The sequence below is a fragment of the Dermochelys coriacea genome, chromosome 4, assembly GCF_009764565.3.
Source record: "Dermochelys coriacea isolate rDerCor1 chromosome 4, rDerCor1.pri.v4, whole genome shotgun sequence".
Classification (NCBI taxonomy): domain Eukaryota; kingdom Metazoa; phylum Chordata; order Testudines; family Dermochelyidae; genus Dermochelys; species Dermochelys coriacea.
The window spans coordinates 70,867,053-70,890,472 of NC_050071.1; the positions used below are offsets into that span (position 1 = coordinate 70,867,053).

General features: G+C 38.5%; 1 protein-coding gene across 1 annotated transcript in view; it reads right to left on the minus strand.

The window, feature by feature from the left end:
• The window catches only part of LOC119855074 (probable ATP-dependent RNA helicase DDX60), an 80,645-nt gene that overhangs the window by 17,035 nt on the left and 40,190 nt on the right, over positions 1–23,420 (minus strand). The window contains 14 exon segments of the mRNA XM_043513849.1: positions 423–564; positions 1,120–1,224; positions 4,806–5,006; positions 6,177–6,281; positions 7,285–7,437; positions 12,386–12,530; positions 14,412–14,570; positions 16,806–17,041; positions 17,130–17,234; positions 17,337–17,446; positions 17,641–17,780; positions 18,544–18,659; positions 19,195–19,290; positions 21,229–21,348. Coding sequence (XP_043369784.1) covers positions 423–564; positions 1,120–1,224; positions 4,806–5,006; positions 6,177–6,281; positions 7,285–7,437; positions 12,386–12,530; positions 14,412–14,570; positions 16,806–17,041; positions 17,130–17,234; positions 17,337–17,446; positions 17,641–17,780; positions 18,544–18,659; positions 19,195–19,290; positions 21,229–21,348 — 1,933 coding nt within the window.

The following is a 23,420-nucleotide window of genomic DNA, read 5'->3' on the forward strand; positions in this document are numbered from 1 at the left end:
AGGGACTTCAGGAATAAAGGTCTATTGAATGGGGATTCAAAATGGACCTTATAATGCAACCCAGTTGCAGCCTTAACTATGGAGTGACTGCTGTAACTCTATAATTACAATGAAGTTTTATATGATATCTTCTTAGATTTTTTTTTACAATACCAATTACTAAATTTGAAAACAACTTACATTTACGCTATCTAACGTGGGAACTGCAAATGCTTTAGACTTCAAACTTAGTGAACATATAACAATAGAAAGGTTCTATTAACTTTATATGGAAGGAAGTACATGTCACGTTTGTTTTGTAATTGTCTAAGATAATTACAGATCATTAACTCTAGAGCACATAATTAAATATGAGCATGATTTAGATGGTCATTCACAAAAATGTAGTTACATTAATTAAAAAGTATGAAATATTAACTTACCATTCTCAACTGGCTGGCACAGTTTGTGGAATAAGCCTTTCACAAGAAAGCTAACTAGGACAAAATTTGAAGGTTCATGATAATGTAAATGGGTCACAAGTCCAGTAAATCCCATGGGGTTACCTTCTTGATCCAAGTAGCCCTAGTTAATAAAATATTTTGTTAAGCTAGTTCAAGTGTGCAAGATACAAAGTGCTCGAAATTGTGAAGTCTCATGAACTGGGGCTTGATAGAAGTACAATTATTAACATGCGGTCTTTGGGAAAATTCTGTCTTCAAATGCATTTTATGTATTTGCATCTTAAAATATCATATGGATGGATACCTCAGTTCATATTTTGCCCTGTGTGCCATCCTTGATCATACTTATACATGCAACAGGATTAGCACTCTCCCTATTGTCTTTGCTTCACAAAAAATGAACAGCCTTCCTTTAAATGTAGGATTGGAATACTTATTATATTTTAAAAATTGGGCTGAAAGTCTCTTTCTTTATCTGGTTTTCTTCACCCAGTTTTTCTTAACTAATGCCTGAATGGTGCTATAGAACATAAAATGAGTGGTACAATAATTATATGAAAGAAACAATACAGTTTGTAAGATTTCTGGCTTTGTTTCCAGTAATTTTGAGAACAAATATATAATACAGAGTGCAATTCTGGATATATTCTCTTAACCAGACAGAATTAAAGTTTACCTCTTTGACAAGAAACTGCAAGGAAAAGATAAAGTATACTTTTAACATTTCAGTATTCTGTGGTTGTTTGAAGGACAGCAGTGAGTGCTTCAACACTGACAGAACCTGGGTAAAAAGAGAGATGAATTTAGGAACTGCAATGTTTTAATGTCTAAAACAAACAAAGAAACTAGGACCCAACTCCTATAGAATGTTTTTAACTTTAACTGGGAGTTGGGTACCTAACTCTTTCAGGTGCTTTTGAAAATATCATCCCGATGACCTAATCCTGCAAAGATTTAGGCATGTGTGTAACTTTATGTAATGGGTAAATACATAAAGTTAAGCACATGCCTAAATCTTTGCAGGATCAGGGCATTAATATGTATTTGAATATTTAAACTAAAATGTGCATTGTTTTAATATTGAACATATTACACACACTGCTAAGGGCTATGTTTAGGATTTTAATAAGCATATTTACTTTCTGATTTTAAGTAGTTAATTCAGATTTTCCTGTAAATTAATTTAAATGAGTGCTTTATTTTCCTTCTATTCTAGGCATTTTATTTTTCCTCCAATGAGACCACATTTATGTTCACAGTTATTTCCCACCCTCAACCCCTTTTACTCATTTCCTTCACATGTAGTTGAAATCCTGAATCCCACAGGATATTCTGATTCTCTATATATAATTAACATGAACCATATGAAAATGTAGGCAGAATGGACACACACCAAGCTCCATGCAGCATTCACCAGCCATGAGTTCAGAGGAGGCAGAGCAGGCTCCCAGAGGAAAAGCCATCCCTGGAAGCTCTAAGAAAGTGGTCCTCAATCAGGAGTATGCATACCCATGGTGGTATGCAAAGGTCTTCCCGAGGGTACATCAACTCATCTAGATATTTGCCTAGTTTTACAATAGGCTACATAAAAAGCGCTAGCAAAGTCAGTACAAACTAGAATTTCATACAAACAATGACTTGTTTATACTGCTCTATATACTATTCACTGAAATGTAAGTACGATATTTATATATACATTGATTTATTTTATAATAATATGGTAAACATGAGAGAATAAGCAATTTTTCAGTAATAATGTGCTGTGACACTTTTTTATTTTTATGTCTGATTTTGTAAGCAAGTAGTTTTTAAGTGAGGTGGAACTTGGGGGTACACAAGACATATCAGACTCCTGATGGGTACAGGAGTCTGGAAAGGTGGAGAGTCACTGCTCTAAGACACGCCCCAGCAGGAGGCCAAAAGCAGCTGCAGCAGCAAAACTTCACAACCTCTGGGGCCTGGCAATGTCCTCAGACCATTCCTTCTGTAGGTTAGATTCTGGGCATTTTTCTTCTTTGTTGGATGGTTTTTTGCTCTGACATCTTCACTCTTTCCCCACACAATCCCTGCCAGTTTTGCTCTGTCAACCATCCTTGGTCTTCCCCATCCTCTTTATTACTCTTCCCCTCGTTACCTCTGTGCCCTCCTTTGTCTTTCTTGTTGCCTCTTTTCTATCTGCCTTCCCCCCCCCCATCCTACACCTGCTCCATAAGACATGAAAAATACAACAAAAAAAATAAAACTAATATGATGTTTTCCAACCAACAGTGATTAATGTAAGGGGACTGTTGCCCCCTTACTAACAGTCAGTGGGACTGTTTTGGTTGGCTAACTCCCAGTACTAAAAGGAGAAGGGTCTATGGGAAATCAGGACCCTGAGACTGACAGCCCCCAGGAACAATGGGGAGAGGCCAATGCTCCAGGTCAGCCTGAATGACAGGGCGGGCAGGCTAATCAGGGAGTCAGGAGGCCAGGGAGTCCCGTCCTGAGTGAGCTGGATTTGCCTGGGTCAGACAGAGTCGGGCAGAGCTAAGGAGAAAGCAGGGGCCCAAGCTGAGCTGGGAAGCAGAGCTGGGACAGATTCAGAGGGACCAGAAAAGCAGCCCAGAGAGAGCAGACCCTGTCCTGGGAGCAGAGCTGCAGCCCCAAAGCCAGAGGCACAGCCCAGAGAGAAGACTTGCCCTGGGAGCAGAGCTGCAGCAACCAGAGCCAGAGGGGGCAAAGAAGCAGCCCAGGAAGCTTGAGGCAGAGCAACAGCAGCAGTGCAGAGACAGAGTGGTGGAGCTGGGGCTGGAGCAGTCCGGAGCTGGGGAGACCAAGGGGGACCCTGGGCAGCAGGCCCAGCACAGGGAGATGCCTCAGCCAATAGGCTCTGCAGGCCAGGCTTGGATTGTAATGCCAACAGGGCGGGGGCGACACTGGAAGAAGGGTCCTACCACTTAGAGCCTGAGAGCGTGTGGCCACCACCAGAGCAAGTGTCCAACCCACAGCATCCCTGCAGCACAGCCAGGGCCTGAGAAGAAGGCCTGGGACTTACAAGGAACAGACTGTGAACTGCCCTGACATTCCAGAGACACTGTTTGTGATGTTCCCTGCCACAGAGCGGGGTGATGTTTCCTTTAACCTTTCCCATTTTTCCTTATTCTTTTTAAAATTAATTATTGATTAAATAACTTGCATTTGCTGTAACTTGTATGTAATGGTCAGTGGGTCAGAGAAGTGCCCAGTGCAGAGAGAGTACCCGGGACTGGGGACACCTTAGCCCCTGTCCTAGGTGACCACAGCAGGGTTGGGGGTCGAGTCCCCCAGGAATCCTGGGCCCAGTCTTGTTGGGGTTACGAGGACTCTGCCAGACAGGAGGGTAGAAGGGGAGTCCTCAAGGGCAGGGAGGCCATTGGGTAAAGGAAGCGGGAGCAAGGACTCAGATCCTTTCGCTAGCCCACTTCACCGGTGTTGTGCAGAAGCCAGGAAAGTTCCCTACAATAGCGGGGCTATTCCCCCGCTTACATAATGTCTGCATGTTTCATCACTTTTTCACCCCTTTTATCTGGCTTCTCTAGTTAAACTGAAAACATGCTGGGGCAGTCTCTTACGTGTTTTTATAGCACCTAGCACATTAGGGCCATAATCCTGACTGGGACCTCTGATGCTACTGTTATCAAAAGATGAAGGGGGAGAAAAGAGGAGAAAATAGAACCAATAGAAAGAGATGAGGAGGAGACACAAACAGAGGAAGTGAAAGACAAAATCAAAACAGTGACTTCTATAAGCAAAACTAATATTTTAACACTAAAACGTCTTTCTACAAGTAGCTATCTTGTGCTTCTTGAAAGACTAAACTTTTTAGCCATCTTGTTGGCAGCATCTTTTTTCCTGTCCGTGAGATTTGATGTCCTTATAGCACAAGAGACTTTTAGGGTACGGCTACAATGCAAAATGAAAAAAAACAACAAAACCTCACAGCAGTGAGTCTCAAAGCCCAGGTCAACAGACTCTGGCTCCCAGGGCTTGCATAGTGGGGCTAAAAATAGCAGTGCTAATGTTCCCACTCATGTTGGAGCTTGAGCTCTGATACCCATCCCAGTGGCTGAGTCTCAGAGCTCAACCTCCAGCCTGAGCAGGAAAGTCTACACTGCTATTTTTAGGTCAATAGAACAAGCCCAAGTCAGTTGACCCAGGCTCTGAGACTTGCTTCCACAGGTTTTTTTCCTGTAGGAGAGATTTACCCTAAGAGACTGTAGTAGGAAAATATATTTTATTTGGTGTTAGACTGTTTACATTTGAAATGCATACTTTGTACTTGAGTTAGAGCAAATATATAAATATAATAAAATTAAAAGATTTTTTTATGAATTAATATACCTTTGCTCTGGCATCTGCTTTGTCATCTGCTTTTGCAGCCAATAGCATGAGTCTCAGTACCAGGGAAATACTCAGAGGGAACTGGCCTTTCAGTTGGGGTACATTGGATTTTATAAGTTTTTCAACCTTAGGCAGTGGGATATCATAGAAGAACACACTTCCTATCATATCGTGTCCACGTCTTCCAGCACGTCCAGACATCTAAAAGGGGTTATTTATACATTCTAAAGATTAATATTTCACAAAAATTCTGTTCTATTCTCTTTATTTACATTGTATATGGTGCTCCTCTCCATAGTATATTAGGGTACAAAAGCATTTACACTAATGATAAAAAAGAAAAGGAGTACTTGTGGCACCTTAGAGACTAATAAATTTATTTGAGCATAAGCTTTCGTGAGCTACAGCTCACTTCATCAGTGAGCTGTAGCTGACGAAAGCTTATGCTCAAATAAATTTGTTAGTCTCTAAGGTGCCACAAGTACTCCTTTTCTTTTTTGCGAATACAGACTAACACAGCTGCTACTCTGAACACTAATGATACTAGTTTGAAAAATAACATATGCAACACACAATTTTTTAAAGAAGATCTTAAGAAGCAATATAACCAGTTAAAATGCCCTTAGGTAATACTGGTTTCCTTATCACCCCAGCTATAATTATATGTGGCAGTGTAGGCGTTTTCTCCTAATATTCACTAAATATCTAAAGTGATAGTGATGTTACACTTTGTATCTTTCTTGTCAAAGGATCCCAGTGTACCTCACAAACTTATGGTGTGGTGCATCTGTAAAAATGGTGCCATGGTGTTCCTCATTTAGCATCTCTAAATACATTCTATATCAAATATAGCCAATTTATAAGTAAAGAGGTGGGATGGTTTTTTAAATTTCAGTCTTTCAAACTCACCCTGGGCTCTGAACTTCAAGCTGGATTCTTTCCTTCTCTCACATCACTACCTTAATAAAAGGTTCTACAGGCTGAACTGTACCTTAATTTAAACCTGCACACCCCTTTGTCTTCATATTATGTCTTCCGTTTCACCTGTGCAACTGCATTATCTGCAATAGGTTTGCACAGGTGTAACTGACTAATTTAGTAAATAGCTGTGTTGATAATGCACAAGAAAGTATACAATCCAGCTCAGTCTCTGAGCAGTGTCAACTCTGTAGTGCTAACGAAAGTATTTAGCAGTAAAAACTCATTTTTGGCATTAAAGGCAGCACATATGATTCAGAATACGCAGAAGCAATTTGAAAAAGAAGGTATTTTCTGGACTAGTGTGAGGAAAAGTATGTCTGTATATATCTATATCTATATCTATCTATCTATCTATGTTCAATACAAATGCGACTTGATGTATTTCAATACCTGTCTATAATTCAGAGCATCTAAAAAGACAGAATCTTCACTAAAGACAACAGATTTACATGGCATATTGATTCCCAAAGCAAGTGATCCAGTAGCTGTAACCACCTAGGAAAAGTCAAACATGAGTGCATTTATTAGCAGTTAGGGAAGCAATTTTTAATTTAGATTGCATATTTATTTTTTTTATTTTAAAACATTGGTTTATTACTATATATTTAAAATAATGTTTGCAATCCTGGCCCACTGAAGTCATTGGGAATTTTACCAATAACTTCAGTGGAGCCAGGATTTCAGCCAGATTTAATAGAATTATGAATATAACTTTAACTTTTCTTCATTTATCTTTTTTAAAACTGTGCAAATAAAATATTTATATAACTTTTTAATATAAAATTATTTAAAAAATGATAATTTAAAGCATACAATATCTGCACCCTGGGAAATCTGCTTCTATTTCAATAATGCTAAAGCCAAGTAGTAGCACAGTTGGAAATAATTCAACAGCATGAGAAAGCATGATGTACATTTGATGCAAAGTACATACATTAAGTTTTAACATTATCTCATTAGTGCTTCCAAACATGCCATTATATAGTTAATTTCCCAAAATATAATCACATTTAATTTTAAAGAAACTTTCACTGGTAATTAGTAAATACAGAGGCTGTGATATGGAGGTACTGTATTGATACAATGTGGCAGAAATGGGCTTTGGAATCAGTACACCCATAACCATACAGTGTCATAAAAATCAAAAGGCAGATCTAGTATATGTTTACTTATTATTTTTGTGTGCAGAGATCTACTAAAATTTTCTGATTCAGTGCCCTAACCTTGAAGATGGTAACATTTAGTCCTGAACCAGTCAATTTATTATTTTTAGAGTTTTTAGATATTTTGTTTCTAATTTAGGAACTCTCCTGTCAATATATTAAAAATTAATGCTGGGAAACCAAGTGCAATATATTTTACCATAGTCAATGAAAACAAGTTTATATCTGAATTATATGGGTGAGAATTAAGCTGTGATTTAATGAAATGTAATGATAAATTATGAAATTATTCCTTATAAAGGAATTGTCCATAAAAATGATTATAAGTTACCAACCCGGATATACCCCATCCTGAAAAGCATCTCCACGACTTGTCTTTCTTTGTATGCCATTGAAGCATGATGATATCCAATACCCTTCTCTGCCAACATTCTCAGCTGGAAACGCTTCCTTTCAAACCTAATTCGGTGAAAGATCTCCATCAAGGTCTACATGTAAAGAAATGTTAAGTATTAATCACAATCATTTAAGTGTTGTAAAACAAAATAAGAAAATTCTTACCTGATTAATTTTTTCTGTGAGCAGCTTCTCTCCCCACTCCTCACTAACAGGTAATACAGGCCACTTGTGGAATTCAGAGGTGGTCCAATGTTGTTGCTGGAGTCCTCCAAGACTAAGCTAACTCATCAGCTCAGGCTACCAGAATTGTTCTTCCAAAACTGTAGCAATACTCCACAAACCAATTATTAGCATTAAGAAAATCTAAAATAATATATTAATAACTTTCAGGTAAGTCTATATCTAAATCTCCCTTTAGAGAAAATTTTGAATTTGTTACACATTGTATTCCAGACATTTACCAGACTACCAGGGTGTGCTGAATGAGGAGAGAAGCTGCTAACAGAAAGAAAATGATCATGTAAGACATTTCTCACTCTGCAGCACAGCTTCTCTTCTCATTAATTAGAAATATAAATTGACGAGATGCATGAAATTTTCTGGCTGAGGTATGTCTAGATATCTAAAAATATGAGGAAGCTAATGGAGAAACCCTCCTGAACTACACTTCTCTTCCGGTGTCCAGGCTAACTTGATCTGGATGAAGACATCCCTGCTTCAAGACATCTGGTGTTTTCTACAGGTACAACATAGGTTCCCTGGCTGCCTAATAAGTCTGAAGTGCCTTCTGGGCCAACTGGGGACTATAAAGAGGTCTTCATAGAGATCAGGAGGTCTTCAGCTCTCACTTTTCTGAACCCCTTAAGTAAGAACTTTCCTGAAAAAACAGCAGATTCTTCTTCTCTGCCCAGAACATTATTTCCATTGCCAAAGTCTAGAAGCTTTTACCCTGGTTTTGGAAGGGATAGGAACACACATGCTTTAATCATAAGAAAGCTGCTAACAAGAGGTATGAGAAAACTTCTCTGAGAGCACTATAGCTGTCTTCTTGTTGCGCCTTCTTCTGAAGTAACTGGTACTGGTCATAGACATGATACATGAAGTTGATGGACCATTGGTATGAATCTGTATGGTCATGTCTATGTTTCTGTTCAGACATGTTACTGATAGGGCTATTAAAGTGAATACTTTGATTGTGGGAATACCCTACTAGATGGCTCCAGGAGCCTGAAGGGATGCCTGCCTGCTTTCATAGGAGGGCTAGTGCCCAGGTAAGTACTGTAGAAGAGACCTAGTACCTCTTAGTGCACTACTCAGTTATTAGGTTTGGAAGGATTAGATTTTTATTGGTAAATATCAGTTTCACCGTACACACACAGACAAAAATATTTTCATTGATAAGAATTGATATTTACAGATAGGCAAAGCAAGAAAAGTGCTGCTTAAGAACTTATTAGAGTTTGATTTAAAGACAATTGCTTTGTATATTTTGACATGTGACGTTGACAACTTGTGTTTTAACAGCTATAAAGCTTTAGCTTTTTGAACCTCATTGTCTACTATCATTAAATAATTATCATCTAAGCCCCCATAATTTTCCACAACTGTGAACATTTAAAATAAATAAAAATAGAAAATGTTTTAAAATAAACAATTGATATTAGCTGTCAAAATTATTTTTAAAAATTCAGATTTTGCCAAGCCTTTCAGTAGATCTGAAGTCATTTTGAACATGGGGAGGAATTTTTCACATATCTCCTTGTAATCCATGATGATGCAGCTACCTGAGGAATAGAGTCCTCCCGTGCCTCTGTTCTAGTCACAGTCTGCCTGAAATGTTTGTTACGCTTTAGTGTGGAGCCAACCCGTGGAAAGAAAGACCCTTTCCCACCTGTCATACTCTTAGCCCCCTTTTCCTGGCATACCAACAGGCTTTGGGCTGAAAACCAGGCAGACACAATTCCCATTACACTGCAGCCTGAGACAGAGCTTCACAGGAGTAATAGGCCTCTCTGCATGCCAGCCAGACTGGAGGGTGATTGATAGAAGGGTGATATGCCTTATACAGCATGTGAAAGAGCCCCTGTGAGGAGAAAAGTGCTAGCGAACACGTCCCTCAAGGTGGGAAGACAAAAACCAAAGGGTGAAAACCCCAATTTTTACCTCACTTGCTCATTAAAAATACACATTGTTATGAAGGATATAATGACTTTTACAGTTTTGCAATCTGAAGCCTCTGTAGTTTGCAAGACTTACCCTGAAGCAGACTGTGAGGGGATCTCCTCTCTATGGGAATCCTCATGCTACTGACCAACCCTCCCATGGTGGAGTCGCGGTTCTAGGCAGGAGTCAATCTTTACACACCAGTCTGGCTGAAAGCCCATGCCCTGGCAGTGCAAGGGTCAGCAGCTTGTAGCTGAAGGGTATAGCTTGCCCTCTCAAGCCCCATGCCCTGGCAAAGCAAAGGTCAATACTTGTGCAGCAGAATATAGTTTTCCCTGAGACTCCTGAAAAGCTACCTATAGCCTCTCTTGAACTTGGCTAGATGCTTGCAAGGCTTTTCTGCTCTGACAGTAGGAGGCAGAGGGAGACCATTCAAGAGGTGCTGTATTGGAGAAGTCAGAGGGTTAGAGCTTCAGTACTGTGGTAATACCTCACCATAAAAGAGGAGATAGAAATTGAAATGAGGCTGCCACTGCACAAAAACAAAATCAAAATTATAGTTATAGAACAAAATGCTCAGAAGAAACTGAACCACCATTTTTTTCTGCCACCAGAGGCAGAAAATCTGGTGGCCTAAATTGAAGGGTGGGGCTTAGTCCTGGAGCTTCCAGCATCAACACCAGATCAATCCTGAATCCCACAAGTGGGAGGCTGTACCCATTAATAACGAATGAGGAAAGACACTGCACAGAAGAAACATGCACACCAGGTAATATTTCCTTATCATGAAGGTAAAGTTAAAGGCTTATATTTTCAAAAACAGCTTTCACTGTTTCAAGTGCAATATTGATTAGCTTACTAGTATCTATCAAAGGCTGGGGTTTGGATAAGAGCTATCTGGCTAAGTCTGAACCTGTATAAGACTGAAGTGGTACTGAAGGTTTTAAGAAAGTGTCATGGTTACAGGGCTAGCTGCTCCTCTGGCAGAATTAAAAAAGGATCTTCATCTCTTGACAGCGAGGATATAATTGCTGTCTACCAATACATTCAGAATGTGGGGGGCAAACACCAGGGAGGAAGAAGAGCTATTTAAGTTAAGGATAATGTTGGCACAAAAACAAATTATTATAAATTGGCCATGAATAAATTTAGGCTGGAAATTAGAAGAAACTTTCTAACTTCAGAGGAGTGAGATTCTGGAAGAGCCTTCCAGCTGGAGTTGTAGGGGCAACAACCTAAACAGTTTTAAAACGGAGCTTGATAAATGTATGAATGGGATTATATGACAGGGTTGCTTGCAATGACCCAGGATATCATTTCCAAGCCTATGCCCTTGCCAGAGTTCCTTTGTCCTTCTGTCCTGGTCCTGTCTAGTCCTTTTCCTGTCCTATTCCAAATCAGTTTTATAGTTTGGCTGGAGAGGAGGTAAAATAATAACTAGTAGTTCTGGAATTGTCCCTTAACAACTCTTAACTGTTTTCTGAGAGCCATTCTCTTCCTTCTTGCCTGTTTTCCCCAGACAGCCTTCTCTTGAATTAACTTAATATAGTCATAGAGAAAACATCCTTACAATCTACAATTCTGGAATATGCCTTTCCTAACCACTGTCCCTATTGTGTGGTTTGACAAAATCCACTTTCGTTGACTTTCATGGCATGCTGCAAGGCCTCTGTATTTTCTCAGGTTTTTCCTCAGGGAGCAGGTTTACAGGGGTACAAGTGTATTGAGAGGAAAACATTTATTTCTTTGTTGTAAACTGGGACTTTTTTGTAGTTTGATCCAATGTAACTGTAATGGATGTATTTATTCCAAAAATAATGTTTACATACCTAGAGGCTGATGTACATGATTTGAAGAAATTTAAATAAACACACACACGCACACACACACAGAGGAAATATGCATTAAGACTCTGATTCCGGAAAGTATTTATATATGTGTTTAAGCATGTGCTTAAATGGTTTCCTGAATTGGATCCTATGATCAGAAAATCTAACTGGGAGCATCCATCATCTGTTTACCTGAATAATTGGCTAATTTATTGAAATTTAACATATACAATATTTGTGGTTTTATCTTGATGAACTCCATTTTGTAAAACAAATATTTATTCATCAGAATGTCTTATTATCTAGTCCGATAGTTTGAAGACAGAATCTATCTTTTCAAAAAGCCAAAACCAGAATTATTGGTATAAGGCACTTGAACCCAGGCTTAAATTCATTTCTGTTCAAGAAAGCACTTAAGCATGTGTCTTGTCATGTATAAATGGAACTTCATCAATATTAAATTTAACATGGCAGTGAATGGTACATAAAGTTGAGTATGTGCTAAACGCTTTCATACTTAGATACACTTGCCTGAAATGACACCATATGGCTATTTTGTGATGTGTACAAGACTGGGAAAGTCATGCTAGCTCCAAAATGAGTTAATCAACTAATCAAAAAATACGAGTCCCAGATCAGCAACTGATGGAGCTGTGCATTGAGGAGAGTTCACAGGAATGAATTCCTTGCCTTCTTCACTCCATAATTCCCAACGGATGGACAAAGCATCCTCTCCCCTCAGGGCATAGTGTCTGTAGGAATTACAAGAAGCTATAATGTTGGAGTAACTCCCCTGCCTGGATCTCAGTGGGAGGATGAATGAGTCTGGATCCATCTTAAAAATAAAAGTCAAATGAAGGTGAAGGTACTCAGCATCTCACTAGAGGTGCTCTATATCTTGCAGGACCATGCTTTCAATTTAGACAAGTTTCATGACAGATTCAGCACACAATTATAAAGTACAGCGATATCAGACATATAATCTTACATTTAAAAATTTAAAAACAAAAGCAAAAGTTATGTTTATCAATAATAAATTACTCACTTCTTTATCCACAGCTTTAGAATTAGCGTAAGTACTGTCTGGAGGGACCTTAGTAAGCTTTTCAAGTCTTTTCCTTAAATGTTGTTTTTCATTCAAATTAAGGATCATTCTCTCAAGGTTAGTGGAAGACTCCTTTTTTAGGGTACTGTATAAAACATACAATTTTAAAGAAGTAAATTTTTGTAATTAAAATTGATTACAAAGTACTTTTTTGACTTTTCAGCTTTTAAATATGCATTTCCTTTTCAAGTGACTCATACATTAAGATCTCAGAACTAATGTAAATTCACAAATCATTAAATATATATCAATTGAATTTTATATCATCGCCTTCATACAAAGCAACAAAAACATTTTAAAGGATAAGGCAGAATATAAAGTGACTTACATAGGCAAAAAGGATAATGATATACAAAAATGGAGGAAACTGAAAAGAAAGAAGAAATGTAAAAGTGGAAAATATTGCCAAGAAAGTATAATATTCTTGCAATCTAAGGATAGGTACTCTACTATACAGTGAGAGAAGAGTGAAAGAATGCTACAGTAGTGTGGGAAGAGAAAGTTGAAAGGGGTTTAACTTCAGTTATATGCTAAAATGAATGGAAAGATTTAAAGTCATGAATCTGAAAAGGGAAGAGTGACTTTGGGCCACATAGAGAAAAGGTATTCAGGTGCCTAAAGATAGGAAACTACTAGGATTTTCAAGAGCAGCTAGGTGCCTAACTCCCATTGAAATAAATTAATTTAATTTCATCATGACATCAGACTCCAGCCCTCCAAATGTACACTCCAGGAGGTTACAAAGATGGCATCTAGACACTTTCGAAAATCCCATTAGGCACTTATATGTATCTTTAGGTGCCTAAATACCTTTAAAAATCTGGGTCTTAGTGTTTGACAAAAATAAGCAAGTTCCAGGTAGACAATGGAGCAGAAATGAAAGAGCTGCTCTCAACTGTAGACACTTTCAGTGCAGGCAGGAAAACACACTTAAGATTCATTCACTTTGAAGTAACATACTCTTCATAGAACAATCACCACCTCAGTCCACATGAGCCCGTGCTCCAGGGGTCCATCCCTTAAACTCAGGTTGTAAGAGAAGGCTGGCTATATTAGAAAGCAGCTATCAAAAGAAAAGCACTTTTTCTGCCAAAATACCTGGCCAATAGTTTTGGAGTAAGATTCTGTGCTGTACCCTAAAAGATACATCACAGAACTCACAGCACCTCCCAATCCTAGGCTGCTCTGGGAGCTGAAGAGGCCTCCGGCATAATTTCGACAGCCATGGGGACCTGGCTAAACTAAGGAAGCCTCCCAAGCCTGCTCTAGGGACTGCAGCACTGCTTAGAATCTCCACATTGCTGTTTGTTGCAGCACTGCCTCCTGCACCTTCTGTGCTAGAGTTTACAAACAGGTCCTTGGAAAATAGCTTATGGCTCTCTTCTGATGTGCCTGCTCTAGAAGAATCCTCATAAAGGAGCTTTTAATGGCCCCTTTATGCTGCTTTGGCCCTTGTACATGGTGCAAAGGGGCCATAGCAGGGCTGAAGACCTCACATCTGGCGTGTACTTTTCTTAGGTCTGATGTCATGACTATATATTTCATTACATGATGTTATGTCTGCCATGTCTGAATTTGAAAGTTCGATTTTGATTTGGGGGACTCAGACAGGAGTTGTTTGGACATCACAAAAATCACTCTGCTCTATTGATTATGTATAGTTAGGCTCAATGATAATACAGGAGCTGGATATTGTTAGTATTTGAAGGATGTAAATAAGTTTTTTTATACCATATAGGTAGCCTGTCAAAGGAAATGGTGGAAACCATCATCTCTCCCTTGCCCATTTCATCTGTTTGAATATTACTTACACTTGTTATTCCTGGTATTAAAATTATAAACTCATTGAAGCAGGAATTGTCTCATGCTATGTGTTTTTACAGCATCAAACTCATTTAGGCCCTGATCCTGATTCAGGCCTCTGAGCATTAACAGAATAAAATAATAAATATATAGTAATACTTACGCAGTCAGACATCTCCTGAAAGTTTTATTTGTTTTTCTTAGTTTATATGTTAACCTTTCTATTTTTTTCTCAGTATTTGGATCTCGTTCACTCCTTTGTTTTTTCATCAAATTATAAAATGCATCCATGGCTGTTTTTTCTACTGAATGAATGTTAAACCTAAAAACAAAAATTTTAGTAAGATTAGTTAACACTGATAGTTAAAGAGATACATATTTTTAAACAAGGAACTTATGTCATACTGTTAGAGTAATAGTCACAAGTAGGTCTTGTAATCTGTCAGTTAATTCTATACATTAGAAATATGTCCCTATCTCTATTAAACAAATCACTTAAGCACATGCTTAACTTTAAACATATGAATAGTACTATTGACATCAATGGAATTACTCGAACAGACTGACAGAGCCAGAAGAGTACCCAGAAGTCACCTACTACAGGACAGGCCCAACAAAGAAAATAACAGAACACCACTAGCCATCACCTTCAGCCCCCAACTAAAACCTCTCCAACGCATCATCAAGGATCTACAACCTATCCTGAAGGACGACCCGTCATTCTCACAGATCTTGGGAGACAGACCAGTCCTTGCTTACAGACAGCCCCCCAATCTGAAGCAAATACTCACCAGCAACCACACACCACACAACAGAACCACTAACCCAGGAACCTATCCTTGCAACAAAGCCCGTTGCCAACTCTGTCCACATATCTATTCAGGGGATACCATCATAGGGCCTAATCACATCAGCCACACTATCAGAGGCTCGTTCACCTGCGCATCTACCAATGTGATATATGCCATCATGTGCCAGCAATGCCCCTCTGCCATGTACATTGGCCAAACTGGACAGTCTCTACGTAAAAGAATGAATGGACACAAATCAGACGTCAAGAATTATAACATTCAAAAACCAGTTGGAGAACACTTCAATCTCTCTGGTCACTCGATTACAGACCTAAGAGTGGCTATCCTTCAACAAAAAAGCTTCAAAAACAGATTCCAACGAGAGACTGCTGAATTGGAATTAATTTGCAAACTGGATACAATTAATTTAGGCTTGAATAGAGACTGGGAATGGATGAGTCATTACACAAAGTAAAACTATTTCCCCATGGTATTTCTCCCCCCCACCCCACCCCCCACTGTTCCTCTGATATTCTTGTTAACTGCTGGAATTAGCCTACCTTGCTTGTCACCATGAAAGGTTTTCCTCCTTTCCCCCCCCTGCTGCTGGTGATGGCTTATCTTAAGTGATCACTCTCCTTACAGTGTGTATGATAAACCCATTGTTTCATGTTCTCTGTGTGTGTATATAAATCTCTCCTCTGTTTTTTCCACCAAATGCATCCGATGAAGTGAGCTGTAGCTCACGAAAGCTTATGCTCTAATAAATTTGTTAGTCTCTAAGGTGCCACAAGTACTCCTTTTCTTTTTGCGAATACAGACTAACACGGCTGCTACTCTGAAACCAATAATAATGTAAATGTTGAATGTAAATAAAGGTAATTTAAAACTCCAGCTTTCTGTTTAAACTTTCTATCTATTTAGCTTTTTATAAGGTCACCCATAATAGTGGCAGCAGTATACAGCCCATGGATGAATCCTTTGAAACTCTGTGAAACTCAGATTAATTTCAATAAGAATTCCACATGTAGACTGAGGCCTTAAACTGCTGTATGAATGCTACATTATTGTGAATGTAAGAATCATTGCACCATTAGACATTTTGTCAAAAATATCACATTTTAAAGAGATTTTGCTTTTTCACATTATTCATTATTGTTTCCCTTGTCCTCCACCCACTGCCCCATCTTACTGCTTGTTATGATATATCCACTGCTGTATCTTGCATTAATTAGAGGCTGGATTCTCTTCTCACTTATACAGGTTTTACACTGGAGTGACTCCACTGATTTCAACAGAGATGCTCTTGATTTATACCTGTGTAACTAAAAGTGGAGTGAGGCCCTAGATTGTGAGTTACTAGGATAAGAGATCTTCTATTCTATGTTTGTAAAGTGTTTAGGACAACCCTCTAAGTGTGAAAGTAATCCAAATAATAATAATAATAATTAATATAATTAATCAGAAAAAAAAGTTTCTTCAACTGGAAACATGCCCACTACCTATAGTTTGTGCAAAGGGATTCAAGACTGCACCAAGATAAGAAGTGGACTAAAGTAAAGCAGGGCCAGTGAGAAGGCATTAAACACAAAATGTGGGATTTTTAAAACTATCTAAGGAAGTCAGGACTCCAGCTCCTCACCATGGCAGTTATATGACCCATTCACTTGAGTGCTTTTGAAAATCTCACCCAAACACATTAGAAACACCATTGATATTAGGAGTCATTGGAACTTTAGCCATAGAAAATGCTTTCAACTATTAACAAAAGAAACAGCAAAAAGTTAGTTTTAATAACTTAGGGGGTACTTGTACTGTATTAATATTGTATTTATGCTTCAGAAGGGGACATGCTTCTGACATTTTTAGTTACCTTCTCTCTTTGACCAAGTATAATCCAGTTGATTAGTTCTTTCTTCAGCTCCTGTTCATAATTTTTTACATCTGCCTTTGTGATTACTATTTTATTCTTGAAAGAGGTAAATTCCTCAGGATCTAACTCCTTGAAAACACCAGCAACAAAAATAATAGCAAACTGCTCTCTCAATATTTTCAAAAAATATAGTCCGTGTACAATTGTGTATACACACCTGTAATCTTGGCCACTCTTCCCAGACTTTTGCCATCATGTCATATAGCTGGATACTCTCTCGTGGAGAGAAGGCAGTGTCTGAAGGAATGCCATAGTTCTCAATCTATATGTACATTAAACAAAAGAATCAGCAGAATGATTTTTTTGGTTAATGTTGCTAATATAAGAACTGATAAAACCATTTTGTCTCTGCTATTATACTTACATGACTGACTGTTAATGCAGCACATGGGTGATAGTGATCAATGACGAAATCATTATCCTTGAGAGAACACACATACTTTTCCAGATCATTGTATCTCTCTCCATGCAGTACTGTATATACAAGCATACATTTATTTATGAATTGCATCAATGCTTGTTTCTTTTAAAAATTAAGGCCCCATTCTGTAAAGATTTTTACTTTGATGGAACCATTCACAGTTCATAAACTTTAGCACATGTGTAAGTCTTTGCAGGATTGGGGCACAAATTGTATTTTCTATATTTAAAAATATTCTGATACAGACCTAGTCTAACTCTATATGATTTTTTTGTTTTTTGTAGTTTTTGCTTCCTTGTACATTTCCTGGCAGTTGTAGAAGAACAAGGGCTTTCTTCTATTGTACTTTCAGCAAGTTGCCAGTATCTTTTTACTGACTGTAGCCATCTAGAATGCAAGAACAAAATAAAGGTAAAGCTTTTGTAAAAGAACTGAAAGAAAATAGTTAGGTATATTTAGAACAGGTTAAAAGGAAAGATATGTAAATATGTGGCTATGTTTTTAAAATCTGAGCCTCAGCTACATTCCTTGATTTTGTAGAAATATTGTGAAAGCAACCTTTACTACTCCCTTAACCAAACTTTCCTGCTACTTCACACAAAAAAAAAAAAAAATCCTTGAATTTGAATTTTGTTCTTGGAATGGGGGAAGACAGTCCAGCAAGAAAAAAGAGTTCTTACTTCTGCCAAACTGAATCACCCATGACTAGTTGTAGACAAGAAAACAACAAATATGGCCATCAATGTAATAACAAATTACTGTTTTGTGTATGTATGTCTACATGTCTTTCCGGAGCAGACATAGATCATTATGAAAATCAATTTCTGGCACTTCTCCAGGCAGAAGCAAGCAGTGGGGTGTAACCAGAGCTCATTCCACTATCTCCTCCCTGTTCCTGGCAGCGGGTATAAGGGTGGAATCTCTGCTCTCTCCACCACAGCTGGAGTCACAATGTGAGCTGGGCCAGGCAGAGGTATTGGGCCTTACCAAGTAAGAGCTATAGCAATCCAGCTCTGAATCAGATATTTTTTTTAAATAAACATGAATATTTTCACCTACATTTCATGCTGTACTTTCTGAGGTAATTTTGTCCTATTCAATTTATATAATTCATATGCTCTTATAAGTAAAAAAAAAAGTTCATGCTTACTCAGTAAGATGTTCAGGGTTACTGATAGTTGCAGAGAGAGCCAGAAATGGACATCGAATCATAACCAGGAGGTGCTCCCAAACTTCTGCTCCAATTTCCCCACCAAGACAATGGACCTATATATATGTGAAAAAAAATCAGCCTAAAATATGGAATGACATTTTAATGAGAAAAATAACTTACTTCTCAAAATGAGTGCCAAAAATTCAGAAATTGCTGCATGTGTCATTAAGGGCACACTCCCTATGCCACTGAGTCCCTCTAATTACTTCAGTGGTATTGGATCAGATCAGAAGGACTCAATACTATATTCATTTTGGACCCAAGCCTCCCACTGACTTCACTAGCAGTCTTAGATGCATAAGGAATACAGAATCTGCCCCTAAATTGTATGCTAGGTGTCAGATTTGGTGAGATTTAGCATTTCAATTTTTTAAAAAAAAATTTGGTACATTTCTATGTAGTTAAATACAGAGGTATTCTGAGGGACAAGATGGAAATGGAAGAATTTATGTCTTGAAAATTAAGAAGTTTACAACTATATTCCCAGAGATGGGCACTGGCCAGTAATAACAGATATTTTGAAAAATGCAGTCATTGGTTCCTTCTTTCAAACATTAACAAATTTGATTTCTGTTAAAAGACACCTACTTCATCAAATATAACATATCTTATTCTTTTGACCCAATCCTGGCGATGAGGGGATAGCAACAAGATTTCTAAACACTGAGGCACCGTCACAAGTATCTGAAAAGAAATGTTTGTGACCTATTACTTCTAAGCCTACTGACAAATGAAATGTAAAAAAAACCCCAAAAATAGCTTTCATCATTGAAAAGGGAGCATAATTATAAATGTATAGTGTCAGCAATGAGGACTTGCAGCTGCATCTGCCTAGTTCCTGGGCTGCCTATGAGCACAGCTGACCCAGAGCAGGGACACTTGATTGACTACGTCACCTGATTGGCCAAGTCAGCAAGCCAGCTCTTAAGCACAACAGCAACAAGTGATCTCTGGCTGTCCAATGCATATGCCCACAGCTGTGATCTTGCTTGTGCCTGTCTTGCTCCATCTGTTCTAGGCCTGCTTCCCTACTGATTCTGACCACAGGCTTTGGTTCCTGACTCTGGCTCTGGCTCCAGCCACTAAGCCTGACCATCCACATCCCAGGTCATGACATAGTTGCCTGATCCCCAGATATGCAAGATATAAATAAACTTTACGTTTAACCTGATCCACCATGCACTAATGCTATTATGTATATGAGAATCACAACATTTTGTTAGAGTGGCTACTGCACCAAGGTCCCTATGTACTGCATATAGTTTATGACTTGTTTCACTTTTTCCCTGAACAAGGATGCTGCTTTGGGATTGGGCCCAATATGTGTTACAGATAACAAAAAAGCTTTGGCCTACTTCTGTTGGAATAATTTAAAAAATGCAGTTCTATTTATTATATTTTATGTGTTTTTAAAAGTAGTGTTCTTTTTGTGGAAGAACATCAGCACAGGAATAAGTCCTCAAATACAATGCAATGTAAATATCACTGATGAGAGAATAATGAATATTGATGTTGTTTACTTTATGGCAAAGCTAACAGTGGTTCTAAAACTGTAATGGCCAAGGTAATACTATAGCTTAACTATCATGTTCAATAAATGTGATCCTTTCTAGATATCTTAGGGTTTTATAATGCTGCCCATCACCACTGCAGCTGAGTACCTTCCACAGAAAATTAATAGCAACAGCGAAGTCCCTAATGGACTTTATAGAGTGTCCTCCTTTTTCAGGGTGAAAAGCCTGTTTGGGGGTTTTGAATCTTTAATTAGCTTGGCTATAATAGTACTACACCTTGACTTTCAGTTTAAGGCATCCACAGAAGCTGTTTTCAACCAAGACAGCAAATCCATCCATAGTTTTTTTGCCAGGATCAATCTAAATCCTAGAGTTTGCACTCTTGGAGGCCATTCGTTGTGTGACTGGATATCAAGAACCCCAGTGAGGTTTTGGTGATGGATCCTGAATAGGAAAACACTGGGTATGAAGACTGGTGGGGATATATGGTTTGGTGAGGCTACTGGAAGGAAGGCTGGTGCTCGTGGAAACCACTAGCGATGGGAGATATTGAAGGTTCTGGAGGTGAGCAAAAGTGTGCTGGTGCTAAATGGGTTGTATTTCTCCATCCTCTTTCAATTCCATACACAGCCCTCTGTGGGCTCCTCACTTTCTTGTGGTACCTCAATCTGGAGATGAGCACTATACAGAAGGCTAGGAGCTGAGCATGTGGAAGGGAGGGTTTGAGTTTGCACTGGAGTTGGTTTGTACAGCAGCAGCAAGAGAAAAGAAGGGAGCAGAGAATCTCTTTCATTACCCTATCCTTGAACCTGCTGGGTGCCGATGCCTGAAGGATTTTGATTGGTTTTCTTTCTGTATTTCTCAACTACAGCATACAATCAAGAAAAGGCCCCCTCACGGCCAATATGTAGGTTGCGCCCTACAGGTAGAGAGTTCCTAGTAGGCAGGAGGAACCTTGGGCTCAAGTAACTCAGATTTTTTCTAATCTTTACATAGTTATGTCAACATTATTTTTATCAAAAATAAACTTTCTGAGGAATCAATCAAAAGTGCAAAAGTCACGATTTAAATCAATTTAGTATGCAGTAATACATCTAGAATACTGTACCTGACAGTTCAGGGTATCATGGCGATAATCCCTTGTGAAAATTCCACCTACTACTAATCCATGAGGCAATGTCTTGGTGAACCGATTGTATATAGTTCCCATCACTTGGTTTACAAGAGCCTAGTCATTATTACATAAAACAGATCACCAATAAAGCTACTAGAAAATATACATCTACATTAGTATGGTGCTGTGAGATGTGCACAGGCTTCAAAATTTTCAACACCAATATTAATTTAGATCAGCAATAGAAGTTTAGAGTACTATAACAATACTTATTTTTTAGTTTTATTCATAACTGATATTGAAGAAACTTGATGTGTGAGCTGGTGTATATAATATTAATTCTAGATTTTAACTTTTTTTGCAAAAGTTTAAAACATAGATTCATAGATTCATAGATACTAAGGTCAGAAGGGACCATTATGATCATCTAGTCCAACCTCCTGCACAACGCAGGCCACAGAATCTCACCAACCCACTCCTGCGAAAAACTTCTCACCTATGTCTGAGCTACTGAAGTCCTCAAATCGTGGTTTAAAGACTTCAAGGAGCAGAGAATCCTCCATCAAGTGACCCATGCCCCATTCTACAGAGGAACGCGAAAAACATCCAGGGCCTCTTCCAATCTGCCCTGGAGGAAAATTCCTTCCCGACCCCAAATATGGCGATCAGCTAAACCCTGAGCATATGGGCAAGATTCACCAGCCAGATACTGCAGAAAATTCTTTCCTGGGAACTCAGATCCCACCCCATCTAACATCCCATCACAGGCCATTAGGCCTATTTACCATGAATATTTAAAGATCAATTAATTACCAAAATCATGTTATCCCATCATACCATCTCCTCCATAAACTCATCGAGTTTAATCTTAAAGCCAGATAGATCTTTTACACCCACTGCTTCCCTTGGAAGGCTATTCCAAAACTTCACTCCTCTGATGGTTAGAAACCTTTGTTTAATTTCAAGTCTAAACTTCCCAATGACCAGTTTATATCCATTTGTTCTTGTGTCCACATTGGTACTAAGCTTAAATAATTCCTCTCCCTCTCCGGTATTTATCTCTCTGATATATTTATAGAGAGCAATCATATCTCCCCTCAACCTTCTTTTAGTTAGGCTAAACAAGCCAAGCTCCTTGAGTCTCCTTTCATAAGACAAGTTTTCCATTCCTCGGATCCTCCTAGTAACCCTTCTCTGTACCTGTTCCAGTTTGAATTCATCCTTCTTAAACATGGGAGACCAGAACTGCACACAGTATTCCAGGTGAGGTCTCACCAGTGCCTTGTATAACGGTACTGAAACGTCCTTATCTCTACTGGAAATACCTCTCCTGATGCATCCCAAAACCGCATTAGCTTTTTTCATGGTCATATCACATAGGTGGCTCATAGTCATCCTATGATCAATCAATACTCTAAGGTCCTTCTCCTCCTTACTTCTAATTGATGCGTCCCCATCTTATAACTAAAATTGTTGTTATTAATCCCTAAATGCATAACTTTACTCTTCTCACTATTAAATTTCATCCTATTACTATTACTCCAGTTTACAAGTTTCAGAGTAGCAGCCGTGTTAGTCTGTATTCGCAAAAAGAAAAGGAGTACTTGTGGCACCTTAGAGACTAACAAATTTATTAGAGCATAAGCTTTCCGATGAAGTGAGCTGTAGCTCACGAAAGCTTATGCTCTAATAAATTTGTTAGTCTCTAAGGTGCCACAAGTACTCCTTTTCTTTTTCCAGTTTATAAGGTCATCCAGATCCTCCTGTATGATATCCCGGTCCTTCTCTAAATTGGCAATACCTCCCAGCTTTGTATCATCCACAAACTTAATTAGCACACTCCCACTTTTTGTGCCAAGGTCAGTAATAAAAAGATTAAATAAGATTGGTCCCAAAACTGATCCCTGAGGAACTCCACTGGTAACCTCCCTCCAGCCTGACAGTTCACCTTTCAGTAGGACTCGTTGTAGTCTCCCCTTTAATCAATTCCTTATCCACCTCTCAATTTTCATATTGATCTCCATCTTTTCCAATTTAACTAATAATTCCCCATGTGGCATGGTATCAAATGCCTTACTGAATTCTAGGTAAATTAGATCCATTGCGTTTCCTTTGTCTAAAAAATCTGTTACTTTCTTAAAGAAAGAGATCAGGTTGGTTTGGCATGATCTATCTTTTGTAAAACC